This window comes from Aotus nancymaae, unplaced genomic scaffold (genome assembly GCF_030222135.1).
Source record: "Aotus nancymaae isolate 86718 unplaced genomic scaffold, 86718_ANA_hifiasm-v0.15.2.pri h1tg000011l, whole genome shotgun sequence".
NCBI lineage: Eukaryota > Metazoa > Chordata > Mammalia > Primates > Aotidae > Aotus > Aotus nancymaae.
In genome coordinates, this window is record NW_026988422.1 from 39,399,716 (window position 1) to 39,417,727 (window position 18,012).

General features: G+C 41.7%; 1 protein-coding gene across 3 annotated transcripts in view; it reads right to left on the bottom strand.

Moving 5' to 3' along the window:
* Positions 1–18,012, bottom strand: part of RASGRP1 (RAS guanyl releasing protein 1) — a 74,844-nt gene that overhangs the window by 8,525 nt on the left and 48,307 nt on the right. For all 3 annotated transcript variants that reach the window (XR_010342043.1, XM_012464965.3, XM_064374837.1), the window contains 9 exons: positions 15,074–15,247; positions 13,884–14,000; positions 10,026–10,301; positions 8,136–8,216; positions 5,360–5,464; positions 4,421–4,530; positions 3,280–3,424; positions 2,253–2,289; positions 937–1,089 (listed from right to left, as the gene is read on the bottom strand). Coding sequence is in view for 2 of the 3 variants with exons in the window: in XM_012464965.3 (XP_012320388.1) it covers positions 937–1,089; positions 2,253–2,289; positions 3,280–3,424; positions 4,421–4,530; positions 5,360–5,464; positions 8,136–8,216; positions 10,026–10,301; positions 13,884–14,000; positions 15,074–15,247 (1,198 nt within the window). In the remaining variant the exon portion in view is untranslated. The remainder of the gene's footprint in view (positions 1–936; positions 1,090–2,252; positions 2,290–3,279; positions 3,425–4,420; positions 4,531–5,359; positions 5,465–8,135; positions 8,217–10,025; positions 10,302–13,883; positions 14,001–15,073; positions 15,248–18,012) is intronic.

Consider the following 18,012-nt stretch of genomic DNA (forward strand, 5'->3'; position numbering starts at 1 on the left):
TTGGAATTTTAATCTGCAAGCTCCCCTTGGGTAGGAGTTTTGCTCTCCCTCTTCCTTTCTACATTTAGCCCTCTGTTTCTAGAATTTTGACAAATACCTCCCACCTGGCCCCTCAAAGTCCCCCAGACAAGGACCTGGTCTTAAATTAATGGCTTGGGGCTCCTCTCCTGGAGAAAAATTGGGGATATCACAGTCACTCAGCTAGTAGAAGACTGCCTGTGGCTAAGTCTGCTTCTTGCTGCTAAGTGATAGTCATAGTTTTTTTTATTTTTATTTTTATTTTTTTAAGCCTTCCTTCTCAATTTTAAGCAGTAAGTCTGGTTCTGGTCACCTTTCCTGCATAGACCACAGTGGTCTCTGTTACTATTCAGAAATCTAATTCACAGCTGCCTCTACCTGCTTCCTACACATGCAGCCAAGCAGACCAGTAGCTTTTTCTACTCTTTGCAGTGTGTTTCTTGTAGTACGTATCTGACCTGTGAGATTTTTGTCTTTGTTTTTGAATGCACTATGCCTTTTAATATTATTTACATATTATATGTTAATTTACATTATATACACACACATACATACTCGTGTACATACATATTCTCCCTATCACTGTTTTGGGTTTGGAGCTGGGGATGGGGTGGGGATACTTCAGTGTTAACTTCAGGCACTATCTTGGCCTGAAGTCAGCATCTGTGCTTGGTGTAAGTGCTCAATAAGTACCTGCTGGTTTTTATGCCTAACTGGACTCTGCTATTCTCACACCTTCTTAAGTCTGAGACATAGACATGGAGCTAAAATCCAAAGCTGTGGGAGGGTTCAGCCCTGACCTAGCTGTTCAGGTTAAATTGAAACTCAAACATAGAGTCGTGAAGTCATCTTTCCTCCTCTAAAACTTTTCTCTTCCTACTTCACTTTCCAAGATGAATGTTCCCAGTGCCTACTTACCATGGAGCAGATCTTTGGCTCCCAGTGAGCAAAGGTTGGACATGGGCCCCACAGAGGTGGTGTTCTCTGTGGGAGCTACTGGGTTCTTGGCTCGCTTCTTGCACTCAAACACCACCAGATCTTTGCACTGTTTGTGGCAGTTCATCCCGCAGTCTGTGGATAAGACATCTTTGGTCAAGAAATCTTTCACTTTCTCTCTTCCCCAGTGTGTCTTACAACCAAATTCATGCAGTGCTCTCTTGTGACACATGTCTGTTCTATCTTCTGGAGCTAAGACACTTAACATTTCTAATGAACCTAGCATTCTTCTCACTTGGTGAAGCCCAGAGCTCACACTCTTGATGTAGCCCTTATCAGTGAGTCTCAGCATCAGAAGGAGCATCCTGATATCTTGGAGGGAAGACATGGTGTCCTGGTATCCCACACATTCTGCCTACTCTAGTGAAACCCTTCAGAAATGATCGGCTGTTAGGTCTGGTTTTCTTCCTTGCAGTGAAAGATCTCCTCTCTTACACTCCTGAATCTTCCTAGTCACAAGGAAGGACAGTTATGTCCTGAGGTCTCTACTGATAACGGAAGGCTGACAAGGGCCTTCAGTAATCATTTATCTTCTGTTCCAGAAGTGATTCTGTCCTTTTCATTGGGGACCTACCCTTCATGACTATACGAGATCACCATCTCCTACCAGCCATCCCTGTTTCTAGGCAAATGAAGACAGAGGATTTTATAAAGGGAAACTGGCTAACTTCATAACCAGACATTGTTTTTGGTGTAGTGGTCATTCACGAGGGGTGTCCTAGGGAAACCACTTTGGGGATGAGACTCTGAACGCTGCTGAGAAGCTGTGTACTAAATGGACAACTACTATGGGTAAAAAATGTTTTAGAGGAGGGACTCCAAGACCAGGTGATAGCGTTTAACTCTGTGTCCCCATCCAAACCTCACCTTGAATTGTAGTGCCTATAATCCCCACATGTCATGGGAGGGACCAGATAGGAGGTCATTGATTCCTGGGGGCTGTTACCCTCATGCTGTTCTCATGACAGTGAGTGAGTGCTCATGAGATCTGATGGCTTCATAGGGGGCTTTTCCCCCTTTTGCTCGGCACTTCTCCTTCCTGCCACCATGTGAAGAAGGATGTGTTTGCTTTCCCTTCTGCCATGATTGTAAGCTTCTTGAGGCCTCCCTAGCCCTGTGGAACTGTGAGTCAATTAAACCTCTCTCCTTTATAAATTACCCAGTCAGGCAGTTCTCTATAGCAGTGTGAGAATGGACTGATACACCAGAAAAAAACAGTCAACAATGTTGAGTCTTACCTTTACATCGATATCCTTGTTTGATCACTCCCCAGAGCTACGAAACAAGAGACAGAATGCACCACATGTCATTTATTATCTGATATGAGGCACAAAGTGACATGCCTTATTTTCCTTCATTCTACTTTCTAGCTCAGGTGGGATGAAAACTTTATTTATCTCTCATGTCTTGTCCCTTCTGACCTTAACTGAACCTGACAAAAGTTTATGCTGATCAACGTTTCTCAAGATGCAGAAGATACAGCTTTTTTTTTTTTTTTTAAATAGTCTTGCTCTGTCACCCAGGCTGGAATGCAGTGGTGCAATCTTGGCTCACTGCGTCCTCCACCTCCTGGGTTCAAGCAGCTCTCCCGTCTCAGCCTTCCAAGTAGCTAGGACTACCAGCCATGTGCCACCACACCTGGCTAATGTTTTTTGTATTTTTAGTAGAGATGGGTTTTTGCCATATTAGGCAACCTGGTCTCGAACTCTGGGTCTCAAGTAATCTGCCCGCCTCAGCCTCCCAAAGTGCTGGGATTACAGGCATGAGCCGCCACGCCTAGCCCTCACTAGCAGCTTTATGACCCAGATATTCTCCAGAAATTGATGAATCAGAGGGCAAACAGGTTCCTCAGGACTCCAAACTGAGAAGGATACAGAGCCTTGCATCAGGAGCCCGGGTTTAGGGGGAAACTGTTGGTCGGGGTGGAACGGAGGGGCACAGCCCAGGTTATCTCCTAAAGACAGAAGGTATCTCATATGTCTTTGTTATAACACTTGAAACAGCACATGAAAATAATACTTTAAAAGTATATCCCTAATTTAGCATTTCTGTACCATTTATCTAAGGCCTCATACGTGGAAAAGAAAAATTAGGAAGAAATGAGAGACAATGAGTGCAGGTAAAAACCACACACTTAAGCCCTAGGTTATTCTAGGAGTCTGTTTGGGCTCTAAGCTGGGATTGGTTTATAAGGATTGTGTCTTAGTTAAACTGTCCCATACCCTTCCCCAAATTCAACCCTGAAGCACCCTAAGAACAGCTTACAAATCCAGCACAGTTGTCACAAAAAGTGGGCTTCAGGTAGGTGGTCTCTTGGAAGTTGTGAGGAAAGCCCAGGCCCAGCTTGGAGTAGATTGAACTGGCTCGCATGAAGTAGGCTGTGATCTCGTCCCTGCTGATGAGGCCTTCCCTGCCAGCAAATGACCAAGGCAAGGATGTGAGTATAAGGGGCATGGGGCAAGGGTGGCTTCTAGCCTTAGAAACGCACCTTTCTTTTTATCCTCAGTGGTAATATGGTATGTGCTACCTCATGATGACTTCCACGAGCCCTACTCTTAACAAGGATACGAGATGGCATAAAGTAAGTAGGTGAGGCAGCGTTACTCATTTCCACAGAGTTCTTCAACCAAACTAGGTTTTCCTAACTAAGGTGACCACTATCTACAAGACTTGAAAAATAAACAATGTAAAATGTACACATGTATTGGGAGAGAAATGTCTTATGCTACAGTTTCTGACTTAAAACAGTACTCAACTGGAATCCACTAACCATACAATTGGTTTCCTATAGAGAACCAAGATAGTATTTAACCTTGAGAAAAGTAAATATGCAAATATTGTTAAGTATTAGTTGTTACCCAGAATCTGTAATGACAAAGCAAGGTGCTTTTAAACTTTTTCTTATTTAGAGTTGGCTGTTTCTAAAGTGGCAGATTTATGGAATATTCAATTCAAATTTTTTTTTTTTTTTTGAGACAGGGTTTCGCTCTTGTGGCCCAGGCTGGAGTGCAGTGGCATGATCTCAGCTCACTGCAACCCTCCACCTCCTGGGTTCTAACAGTTCTCTTGCCTCAGCTTCCCAAGTAGCTGGGATTGTAGGCACCCACCACTATACCCAGCTAATTTTTGTATTTTTAGTAGAGACACGGTTTCATCATGTTGACCAGGCTGGTCTCAAACTCCTGAGCTCAGGTGATCCACCCATCTCAGCCTCCCAAAGTGTTGGGATTACAGGCGTGAGCCACCATGCCCAGCCCTGAATAAAAGCATGCATATTTCATGGTCAGTTCTTTATGTGATCACAGCAGCAACACATCTGAGTTTTCAAATTCTTCTAGTGACATACCTATAAACCTGTTCTCACCAGTGGGCTTATAACCACATATTCCTGTTTACAAACCCTCACCTGTCTTTGTCCATCACGCAGAAGGAAAATGGAAAACTCGCAGCAATCTTTTCAAATTCTTCCTGAGAAATGTATCCATCCTGGTCATGATCATAGTTCTTGAAGACAGACTGTGAAAAAGGAGTGTTTTGGGTGATTACTAAAGAGAAACCGGTCTTCTCTGCCTTCAGTAAAATGACAAAGAGCTGGGGCCTTTGGATAAAAGCCATTTAACAGCCTGAACGAGAGGAATAGGGAAACCTGCTTTCGCTGAGGCAAAGATGTGGCCAGTCACATCTTAGGCTTTTGCTGGTACCAGCATCTGGAGGGTGTCCAGGTACTTTCAGTCATTAGCACATCAATTATACCATCACACCGGCTACTCCTAGTTCACTGCACAGAGGGATGTTCCCCCTTCACTCTTGCCCTTTTTTCATCACTCAGCTCCAGTTGCCCCTTCTTTGAGAAGCTTTTGTAAACAGCCCAGTTGGAAGTACACTGTCCCGACTCTTTCACTGTTCTGCTCTTAGTTTTCTGTTGTTACATGGGAGTTGCCCATAAGGATAAATGCAGGTGTATGAGAATATATACCCCTTCCTCAGCAATTAGCACAGACAACTGAATCAAGCAGTACAAACTTTTTCAGTTTTAGGTTTACCTTATTACCCTTACTATACTCAAATATATCCCAGTACTTCTCTGCTCCTAAATCAATTGACAACCTTTAAACATGCTCTTCTGCTAGGTCTTTAAGAGGCACAACTGCCTTCATATGAGGCCAAAGTGTGTTGTCAAAATAACTTGAATTGTTCTAAAGCCACAGTAAGAGAAGTAAGTGCTTCCTTTCAAGTTTCTTACCTTTATATTTCCATCATCATGCTCTCCTCTCCCTTTACCCCACGTACAAAACTGAGCCAGGCAGTGCCTTGCTTTTGCATGCTGAAACACAGCTTTACTTACATCCACCATCCTCTGGACGTGTTTGCTAATGGTCTTTGGATCAGGTTTGGGAGATACTCCAGAAGCCCAGTCCACTACTACTGGTGGCTTTGAAGGTGTTAGTGGCTAAAATGAAATATGCAGAGAAATCCTCATGGCTACAATCCAACATTATATACAGCTCTTTCTTTTCCCACTACTTGACAGTTACATTTATGGACAATTTTCAATTATGTTCAGTGGTAAGGAGCAGAAAACCCACAGACAATTGAAATCTCTACTAATAATTTTGGCTAACAAGGTATTATGCTTCATGGTTTCCAAAGTATTCTTCACATACATTATCTGCAACTACAGATAATTTGAAATTCTCAATCTGCCTGAGTTGCAATTCGCTCTCCATTAAACCTTTTGTCAGAGCTGTCAACAAAGAGTAAAGTGGATCATTTATGTTTCCTCTCTATTCTCTAGTCACTCTGTAGTAGAAATGTGAATAAGGAAAAGCCTAGCTAAAAGGCAGGAAGACACAAGAAAAATAATCTGAAGCCTGGACAAGCACTTTTCTAAATACAGTCATGCATCACTTAATGACTGGATTATGTTCTGAGAAATGTGTCATTAGGTGATTTTGTCATTGTGTGAGCACCACAGTGTGTACTTACACAAACCTAGGTGGTGTAGCCTGCTATACACCTAGGCTAGATGGTATAGCCTGCTGCTCCTAGGCCACAAACCTGTACAGTACGTTACTATACTCAATACTGTAGGCAACTGTAATAATGATATTTGTTTACCTTAACATATCTAAACATAGAAAAGGTAAAAATGTGGTATAGAATTTTTTTTAGATGGTATACTTGTATAGGACACTTAACCATGAATAGAGATTACAAGACTAAAATTACTCTGGCGAGTCATGAGTGGTGAGTAGATGTGAAAGCCTAACATTACTGTATATTCCTATACACTTTATATACACTGTACACTTAGGCTATACTAAGTTTATTAAATTTTTTTCTTCAGTGATAAATTACCTTAGTTTACTGTAAAAGCTTTTAATTTTTTTTTAGCTTTTAATTTTTTTAACTTTTACTCTTTAATAACACTTAGTTTAAAACACACATTGCATAGCTGTACAAGTTATTTTCTTTCTTTTTTTTTTTTTTTTTGAGACAGTCTCGCTCTATTGCCAGGCTGGAGTGCAGTGGCGCGGTCCTGGCTCACTGCAACTTCCGTTTTCCGGTTTCAAGCAATTCTCCTGCCTCAGCCTCCCGAGTAGCTAGGACTACAGGCACGCACCACCATGCCCGGCTAAATTTTTGTACTTTTTAGTAGAGACGGGGTTTCACCATGTTGGCCAGGATGGTCTCGATCTCTTCACCTCGTGATCCACCCGCCTCGGCCTCCCAAAGTGCTGGGATTACAGGCGTGTGCCACCATGCCCGGCCTATTTTCTTTCTTTATAGCCATATTCTATAAACCTTTTTCTATTTTAAAAATGTTTAATTTTTAAAAAACTTTTTTGGTTATAAACTAAGGTACACGCAATTACACACATTAGCCTAGGTCTCTACAGAGTCAAGATCATCAATATCACTGTCCTCCACTCCACATCTTGTCCCACTGGAAGGTCTTTAGGGGCAATAACAGGCATGGAGCTGTCACTTTCTGAAGGACTTGCCTGAGGCTGTTTCACAGTTAACTTTCCTAAGTAGAAGGAATGTACTCTAAGATAATGATAAAAAGTATTGTAAAGTAAGTTCATAAGCCAGTAATAGTCATTTATTTATGTATTATACATAATTGTATGACCTAGACTTTTTACAGCTCAGGTTTGTTTACACCAGTGGAATCACAGACATAGTGAGTAATGTGTTTCACTACAATGTTACAATGTAACATTGTAACTTTTTTTCTACTTAGGAGAAAAAAATATGTGTAATTGTTCTGTCACTAGGCAACAGTAATTTTTCTACTCCATTATGATCTTAAGGGACCACTGTCATATATGAAGTCTGTCACTGACCAAAATGTCACTATGCGGTGCATGACTGTATTTGAAACTCAGCCCAAATTAAAATCTTTCAAAAGCAGAAGGTACTCTTTCCACTGAAATGCCTCTAACACCTGAAAATGGAATCTACCAAACATTTTCAGTGGACGTCTTTCATTACAATCGAAAGCTGGAAAATTGATCTTTCTATGGGAGAGGCAGGGCAGATAACCTGTGAAGTTCCTACTGCAGGCAGTGCCAGGACTGTACTACTGTGAGGACTTCTCAGCATAAGAGGTCAAAATACTCAGCAGACTGTTCTTTTCACCCAGAACATTACAGGAAAATGGGGCCTTTCTATCTACCAACCTGGAAATCTTCAAAACTTTAGCTTCTGATTAATATGCGTATTATTCTCATTATCATCAATGAATCATAGAAAAGAAATTTATGTGGGGACACTTCTTAATGGGAGGGCGATGTCGCTCTGGAGCACAATACTATCTTCCTTCTCTATTTTGTAAACCACTGACTGATTCCACCACACCTGACATTCTGATGACATAGTTATTCACTGGTCACACATTAGGCTTACCCCTTCAACTAGATCATAGCTTTTTAATGGATAGGACTATTCCTCACACATATGTTGAGAAGCTTTCTCTTTTCCTAGCATAAGGATGAGCACTTAAGAAAAGCAGTATACTTAAACGGAACCAAAAGTCTGTTGCTGAGGATGAATGAACTTGAGGAGAAACTTGTAAAGCACCTGTTACATGTGGAGTCTTAACATGAAAAACTCACTGGAGCTCTGTGGTTCCTTGGTTCCCGGGCATAGGAAAGCTCATAGATTTCATCCTCAGTGTAGTAAAGATCCAGGGATAACTGCAGATCAAAGCAGAATAGGGTTCATTGCTAAGATGCTATTTGCCTCTCCCAGGGCTGATGTTTCTTTCTTTCTTTCTTGGTTTCTCCTTGCCAGTAGTTTACTCTTCTAGGCTCTAAGAAGTTTGTTTTCAAAATTCACAAAACAGGTATAACACTCACTATTGCAATAGGGCAAGCATTAATTATTTCTCATTAAAATGTTTTTAAATTTTGGACATATCTTAGGATGCCCTCTTTTTAACTATGATTTAAATCTAAGACTCTATATAGAGCTAAGGCTAAAGGCCTTGTTTGGACAGATGACCAATACATCAGTTGTTCTCTCTCAAAGCAGACAGATGATCTGATAGGATGGTGTGTATGGTCTGAGACTATTAAATTTTAGTATAGCAATAAAATCCAGTTGAAATGGTAAGACATATTAATTGCTATTAAGAATTAATGAGGCTGGGTGTACGGTGGCTCATACCTATATCCCCAGCATTTTGGGAGGCCAGAGCAGGTAGACTGCTTGAGCTCAGGAGTTTGAGACTACTCTGGGCAACATGGCAAAACCCTGTCTTTACAAAAAATACAAAAATTAGCCAGGCATGGTGGCACACGCCTGTGGTCCCAGCTACTCAGGAGGCTGAGGTGGGAGGATGGCTTGGACCTGGAAGGCAGAGGTTGCAGTGAGCTGAGACTGCACCACTGCACTTCAGGCTAGGTGACAGAGCCAGACCTTGTCTCAAAAAAAAAAAAAAAAGGCTCATGAGTTTCATATATCTTAAAACTATAAAATTTTAGGAGAGAAGTCTTAAAAGTCTTAGGAATAATCTTATTCTTAACCTTGAGTCTATGCATAGGCTTCAAGGAGTTCAGAACTCCTTGAAATTACATGCATATTTAAAAATATATGGCTTGTGTACATTATTCTGGGAAGAAGGTTCACAGCTTTCATCACACAATTTATAATCCAAAGAATGTTAAGATTCAGTGCATCTTTTTACAAATGGTGATGTCTGAAGCACAGACCTTCCAAGGTCACCTGGCTGATAAGTGAAAGGTCTAGGATCACAAACCAGGTGGTGTGAAACCCAGGGCTCTATCAAAATCCTGCTGTGAAGCAGAAAGAAGTTATCTTAATTCCACTCTCCAGAAACAGCAGGTTAAAAACTGCGTAACTTTAGAACTGAAGAGAAGTTACAAGTCATCCCAGTGACTGACCCCTCTGAGGAGAGGAAACTTGGAGGGTTATATGCCCATAGTCATACAGCTGGTGAACTACAGAATCGCACGTCTGGAAGGGAGTTCATCTGATCTTACCCCACACTCAAGATGCAAATCCTGGTCTCCAGCACCACTGACAACTACCCTTTTCTTGAATATCTCCAAGAACAAAGATCCAAGCCACGAACCAAATAATAACCCTGGGTGTTTTTGGTTTTTTACTTACTACCTGCCCTTTTATGACAGCACATTCTCTCCATCTGTTATCAAGTCTTGTATCCTGATTTGCCATCTGCTCCTCCCAGAGTGCTTAGGACTGCTTCAGTAGGGGTAGTGAAACAGTCCTAGAAGTCTGAAGGGCACCGCTTCTAGAGTCCCACCACCTGGGTCTGAATCAAGGCTCTGCTACTTAATGTGTGGTCTCTTGGCAAGTTACATCTTTGTGCCTTAGTATCCCTATCTATATGTTGGCAATAATAATAGTATCTGCCTCATAGAGCCTTTATGAGGATTAACAGCTAATATTTGGTAAGGTGTATAGAATGGCAATTGGCACACAGAAAGTGCTTAGTAATTGTTCTCTGGTGTGAGCCTCACCGTCAGCAAGTGTACCAAGTCCTTGTTGGCCTCCAAGGGTGGGGCCACCTCTTGCAGCTGGACTAATTCATTGATGTGATTGTACAGGGCGAGTAGCTTGTGGACATTCACTTTCCCATCCTCCAGATAGTCAGGCATGGCTTCGTACAGGGAGATGAGGTCCTTGAGATGCACACCAAGGATGGGGATCTTGAAGTCAGTGCACTCCCCATAGGCTCGCCGGTAATTGTCATAGTTTCTGGAGGAGGACAGCAGCTCAGTCATCTCACCAAGAACCTACAAAGCAAAACAGACCGATCACAGGTAACTACTGGGCAATGTGTATTGAGTCTGTAATGACCTCCTTGCATATTTGCATCCCCTGCCATGATCTCATCCCATTCAGAATTTGTTGAGCAGGGGGTAATTCATGTAAAAGGTACAGATTATGACTCCCCAATTAAAACCTCAGCTGTGTCATATATCACAGAATATATTTACAAACACAAGATATGCTTTACTTGAATCTATTCTATAACTTGAACATTGCAAATGGGGTTTTTATCACTTTTATGTTAAAATTTCTTTCCTTTCAAAAATAAGGAGCTGATATAAAAATTAAAAAGTTACAAGAGTATATAGTGAACAATAACTATTCCTCTAACTCCGGTCCCCAAGCCATGTGATTCTTTTCCCTGATGTCTTCTGAATGCTTCCAGAGACACTGCATTGATTAGCAGTTGACATGCGACGTCAGGAAATGCTGACTGTCATTGGCATGGGGAAAAGCATGTGTTTAAAGAGTAGAGCTTCAGGAATCTATTGTGTGGTATTCTCTATGAGGTGCTCAGTGGGCCTTTCAAGATTCTCAAAATGGGCCTATGTATATCTAGAAAGCAAGTGACAGTCCATTCACAGACTAAAACCTTGAACTAAAAAGACTGAATAGACTAGATAATTCCGAGCAAAGGACAAGAGAGAGGACATTAGAGGAGGGTACACCTTGCTTCATCCCTGAGGTGGGAATGGCTGCTCACCAGCACAGAAAGAGATCAGCCAGATCTGTTTTTTTTTTTTTCAATCACATGTCATTCAAGTCAGCAAGCAGTTCACAGAATCCATTCCCCATGAGTGATAACCAGCTTTCTCAGAAGCAAAGACATGAAGTGACTGTCTGCCAATCATGTTATCATACAACATAAGGAGTCCTCTCTTATCCTTGCAGGGGATACAGTCCAAGACGCCTAATTGATGCCTGAAACTGTGCATAGTAACAACCCGATTGCTGTCAACTGGAACACATTTCTGTTCATGTTTTCTATCTACAAATGTTCATGTTTTCTACCCACAAATTTTCATCTTAACTAAGCACTTATCACGCACTGTGGCCATAACGTTTACAGTTTGAGGTGCAACGGAGAAACTAGAATGAACTTTTTCACAATTTTGTAGATGAAATTCGTTCTTATCTTAGATCTTAGCAACCTCAGCATATGATTTTTTTTCTTATTAAGAATATAGAGGAAACATTTTAGGGCTTCTCTTTGGCATATCCAAATTGCCAACATCATAGTCTTCCAATGTGGGGTCATTATTAAAGTAAAAGTTACTTGCACACAAGCACTGCAATACCATGACAGTCAATCTGATGACAGAAATGGCTACTTAGTGACTGATTCTAAGGAGTCCCAAAAGGATGGAGTGGCATGGCTTAAGATTTCATCATGCTACTCAGCACAAGATGCATTTTAAAACGTGTCTCATGCCTGTAATCCCAGCACTTTGGGAGGCCAAGAGGGGCAGATCACCTGAGGTTGGGAGTTCAAGACCAGCCTGGCTAACATGTTGGAATCCCAGCTCTACTAAAACATACAAAATTAACTGGGTGTAGTGGCACATGCCTGTAATCTCAGCTACTTGGGAGGTGGAGGCAGGAGAATCGCTTGAACCTGGGAGACGGAGGTTGCACTGAGCTGAGATCACACCACTGCACTCTAACCTGGGCAACAGAGTAAGACTCCATCTCAAAAAATAAAATAAAACTTATGAATTGTTTATTTCTGGGATTTTCCATTTAATTTTTTTGGACTGCAGTTGACCTTGGATAACTGAAACTACAGAAGACAAAACCTCAGATAAGGGGGGACTGCTGTAACCCTTTTAGACACTGCCCAAGCTTTTAATAAAATTATGGCCTAAGAAATGCCATTTCTCCACAATGAATAACTTGGAATTCTTGGAGTCAGCCCTCTTCAAATCACTGAGATATGGCAAAAAAGCCTCCTCATAAACCTCTACCAACAGTGCAGGTGAGCCCTAGGTATGGAAGGGGCTCACAAAACAAGAGTAACAGCAAAAATGATAGATTTTTATTCCCCTTAGAAGGTGAAAACAACTTGGGGACTTTTGCTTCAACCCTGGACTTACTAATTCACTATGCAGACCACCCTGACGGTCAAGTAGCTACCGACAGGAAGCATTGCTGTGGGGGACCCCAGGCTTAAGAGGAGCAAGCTCTATCTTGTAAGCTAAATGACAGGAAGGCTTATTAATCCCTGTGACTGTTTCTCTCTGTCACCTCTGAGACGTGGGCAGTCTTTTCAACTGTTCCACATGGTTTCAGCAGAACTGTTAAGGAGTGAAAAGTGGATTAAAGATGATGCGCTTTTGATCAGACCATTGGGAAGTGGGGGGCCTTTCTAGAGGCTCACCATTGTGATAACAGATAATAAAAGACTCCCCAAAAAGGAGCTGAACACCTGGGAAAACAGATGGGGCAATGAGCTCAAGTATCTCTCCCTAAGAAGAGAGTTACTCTTCATGCCAATTTGGAAGAATCAGGGCTTGAGTATAGTAAGGTCCTCTTTACATGAGATGAAAGTGCTCAAAGACAAGTCATTATCTAGCCCATGCCATACATTTATATCCTCAGTATATCACAATGGTTTATAACAACAGCTCCAGCTGGACTCAGTGGCTCATGCTTATAATCCCAATACTTTTTAGAAGGCTGAGGTGGGAGTATCCCTTGAGGCCAAGAGTTGGAGACCAGCCTGGGCAACAGGGAGACCCCCATCTCTACAAAAAATTTTAAAAATTAGCTGGACTTGATGGTGCACACCCGTAGTCCTAGCTACTTGGTAGGCTGAGGTCGGAGGATCGCTTGAGCTCAGGAGTTTAAGTCTGCAGTGAGCTATGATCATGCCAGCCTGCACTCCAGCCTGGGTGACAGAGCAAGACTTTGTTTCTATAAAAAAAAGGACCAGACAAGCAAAACAGCCTTATGTCATAAAAGATTAAAGTATATTTTATAAAATCTATTAATGTAGGAAAATGCATAGGACATTTAAGAAAAATATTAATAAAACACTATATATTACAAAATGGTATGTGAAGCACTCATATCCAATTATCTGGTAAAATTCAATTACCTAGAATGTCATTCTTCAAGGGTTCTGGATAGTTAGGTTTTTAACGTATCACTATATAACTATACTCAATGGGCAAACTGATCTATGGTCAACTGAACCACTATTCCTTTTGAAAACACATTTTAGAGCAAAAAGCTGGAGTGAGGGAATCAGTGTTAAACTTTGAATATTCAGTGGCCTGTGAACATGGGAAGAGGCACACATTGTTTCAACTGGTCCAGCAGGAATGTTTGCAGTGACACTGTCTGAGGCCAGATAAAATGGTCACTCTCAAAAATGTGACTTCCCCATCCTATGGGTTCCCTTAAGGTTTGACTCCCTGCCACAGCCTGGTTGACAAGGGATGGTGTGGTTTGGAAATATTCTCTGGGTTGCCCCCCAAGTAGAAAATGTTGGCATGCATTCTGACAATGCTGCTAAGGGCCCCAGAGAAGACGGTAGCACTGACCTTATTGATTTCATGTGGGACATGCGAACTTGTCTCCTTGAGCCTCGAGATTGAGCTGTGACACAGCCCACCTATCACCGCCATCAGTGTATTGAAGTTCTGTAGTTGGTGGAGCTTCTGTGACACACAAGACAGATAACAGCAGAGTCACTGTACATGTCAGTTACATGGAGAGCTTAGAGGCTGCCTCTCATCTCTTTGCCGTGAGTTTCCCTTCCACTGGCTGAAGACTAGTTATGAGGCACTGCAATTTCTTGTCCATTTCTCCCCTTCGGCTTAATTCACACTGGTGGATTCCAATACTAGGAGGCATTACATCTCTCTCCCTTTCTTGTGGCTGATCTGTGGACCACCTTCTAGATCAGTGCTTTCTTAGAATCACCTAAAGTATTTGTTTAACACAGTGGTTTCTGGACCAAACCCAGACATTCTGATTGCCTGAATCTGAATCTGGGGTTAGGCTTGGAGAGCTATATTTTAATATACCATTAGTTAGCATCAGAGCAGATGATCCAAAGTCAGAGCTGTTGACTTTGAGAAACACTGGTCTAGACCACCCAGAGTTGAAGAAAGATATTATTAAGTGTAATCTTTTATTTATTTTATTCCACCTTTACCAGACTTTTATTTTTGAGGGTAAGGACATGGTATTATTTTCCTATGCAATGCCAGTATGTCTGTAGGACAGTAACTGGGACAGAGAAGCTAGAATCTCTGGGGAACTTCAAATATGGGTCCATAGTACCTGTTTTCCTCCTATAAAATGCTTCAACTCTGCCCTTCAAACATTAAATGCAGCCATTCAGCATAGCATGGGCTCAAAGACCTAAGACAATCCAGGCTGGTCCAGCTCTGGCAAATCTTAGAATTGCCCTTTCCTTTGCCATCTGGGCCAGACTCGGAAAAATAATGTAGGCTGGTAAACATCTTTTGAAAAATGTAAAAGATCGAAACAGATCTACAACTGTACCCTAACCCCTAATATGACCTATATGGCCCCCTCCACATTTTCCTTGTAAAGAAGAATAGAAAAGTCACCATATCGAGATCTAGTCGAAGGCACATAAACCACCCCACCCCCTGCCATGGTTCAGAAGGGAAAAAACAGCTCTAATAGACTAAGCTGGAAGAAAAGTGGATAGAAAGTTTACCTCATAGCCCAAGCCAAAAGTCTTAAACTAGTTATTCACCTGAGCCACCTGGATGAACTTGATGAAGACTTCCGCTCGGAGCTGCGGGGTGGGGCGGCTGAGAACCATCAGTTGTACCCACTGGGAGATGCCGTTGCACAGAGCAATAGATCGCTCCATGGTGGGGTTTTCCTTCACACAGCTGTTTACAAGGTAATTCTGATAATCAGAAAACTGCAGGAAAAGAAAAGAAAAAACAAACATCAGTACTGTACTCTGGTATTCCAGAAGATTTACGGGGCAAGTCAGGTCTCAGTTGATGACTGGGAACTACGATGAGGCAGAGGAGCTCCTGGCCCTCTTCTCTTGATCTTGGCCAAGAATGATGTGAGGGAAATCTTTCTTATTCTACCCACAGCGTGATCTCTACACTGAAAGTCATTAGGCATAAGTCGATGTGTAGACACATTACTTAATCCAAATACTGTATTTCAGTAGATACTGTTACTGACTGTTCTAAATTCTAAAGAATACAGTACAGAATAAAGATCAGTATTGCTGCTAAAGTTAAGAGAATAAAAGGTAATTCCTCTCACAAAAACAAATCTCTCTCTCCCCAGCTGTTTTCTTACCTTAAAAAAAAGTGATCGTAAAATCTGCCCTATCTAGGATGTAGAATTGTTATGAAGATCAAAGAAGAAAAAGTGTGGAAGCTTTAACTTTTTAAAGTCCTATATATATGTTAGGTAGTACTAATGGAGTAGTTATAAACCTCATGCCAATACGAGCCTGTTTGTATTTCCTTCTTCTCACCAACTTGAACAGAAGCAAATGGCGCACATGAAACTTGGTTAGCTCTATGTTTGCTGACCATGGTTTCCCAACTTGACAATAGCATTGACTATGGCTGACAATGAAACAGCATGTATAAAACTAAGACTACATCCTTAGCCTCAAAAATAAAAGTCTGGTAAAGGTAGAATAAAATAAATAAAAGATTACACTTAATAACATCTTTTTCCAACTCTGGATGGTCTAGACCAGTGTTTCTCAAAGTCAACAGCTCTGACTTTGGATCACCTGCTCTGATACTAACTAAAGGTATATTAAAATATAGCTCTCCAAGCCTAACCCCAGATTCAGATTCAGGTAATCAGAATGTCTGGGTTTGGTCCAGAAACCACTGTGTTAAACAAATACTTTAGGTGATTCTAAGAAAGCACTGATCTAGAAGGTGGTCCACAGATCAGCCACAAGAAAGGGAGAGAGATGTAATGCCTCCTAGTATTGGAATCCACCAGTCTATAAAAATCTAGTCTACATGATGTTTGTAGCTATTGTGTCCCTGTCACAAAGAATCCCTCCGCTCAAATCGTATAACCAAGAGGGAGGCACAGTCTGTTCTTCTTCAACATTACTACGGAGGTCTTTGGTGCTGTTTCCCAATTATTTCCAACTTTTCCCTTCTGAACTCTTCCCTTTCAAAGAAGTTGTGACCATATGACACAGATCACCCAGAAGAATGTTGAGCAGACATGATGTAATTTTGGAGGGAAACATGTAAGAGCCAGTGAATGATCTGCCACGTTGCCTTCCCAGTGCTGCAGAGATCATGGAAATTCCTGACAAGATGAAGCCTCCAGAATCTGGGTTCCTGGGGAACTCTGATCAGCCTCTGCTCACACTCACGCAGTGTGAGTGAAAAATAAACTTTTGCTTAGTTAACCCACTGAGACTGTGCAGGAGGTGAGTGGATGGGGGGTTGTTACTACAGTACACCTTAGTCCTGCCTAAGTAGTAAATATACAGATGAGAAGTCACAACCCAATAAAATAGTCGCAAATTAACTAAGCCACTTTACTGTGCTATGACTGCTGATGGGTGGAAAACCTATGAGTAGAACCAAAAGTAAGACAGACATATAAAGCAAACATCTTAATGGTTCTAAAAGAAAGTAGTCACAACTCATTGGATGCATATATTTTTAACACATTCATTTGATTAATATATTCCAATGAACACATTTAATATACACCTCCCACTATAAATGTAACATTAAATCCACTTTTTTTTTTTTAAAGAATTATCCTGGTAACATCCTCACTGCCCCCAAAGTTTTGTAATAAACAGAAACTATCCAATGTCTTTCGATTCACAGCAGAGATAAATTTCCTTCCAACCTCATGTTGAAGATAAAATTTGTGTTTGGTAAAACTGTTTAGCACTATACAGGAGAAACAAAAAAAAATTTCCTGAAATAGTCTTCTATGAAGGGACCATACTGTTCAAAAGAAATGAAGGTTGAAACTGATGTTTTCACTTGCAAATAGAGCACTGCTCAACCCCTGGGGACACTGGCTGGGATTCCTTGTTCTGCACTGATTTTTCACTTCTGCCTCCACTGATGTGAGCACTGGCATCAAGCAGACATCCTGCAGGCCTGACCAAGCAGCCCTGCCAGTTTGACGCTTCAGTGCTCAGATTTCCTGTGTGATAAATGGCTTTTTTCAGTGGCTCTCAGCTCTGACTGCTGTCCTGCCCTGTGACTGGGCAGGTACTGCCAATGGGAACTCCCCAGGTGGAGCCTTTCAATTTGGGTCTGGGGTACTGAGGGGTACAGAGACTTGAGAGTTAATGCTTGGAAAAGTTATTTCCAAATGGAAGCTGGGAGCTTCCTGGCTGACTAGCCAAACAGCTGTGTGAAAACAGAAGGGATGTCAGCATTATGAATGAAAATGTGAAATATCCTTTGTAACCTGATTTGCAGGTCTCCTTCCAGACACAACTGAGCTCAATAAACAGGTGCTGAGTGACCAAGAGAGGCATGTAGTCCTAGCCCCAGCTGTGGCTGTGATCAGCTGTGCTGACCTTGTTTAAGTCGGGTAGGGGCTAAGTAGAATAAGGGTTTCACTTCCCAGGAAACCATATTGGCCAGTGAGGGGCTGTTGACATCTGACATGTTGACCAGTGTTCTTGTATAGAACTAATATTCTTTGGGA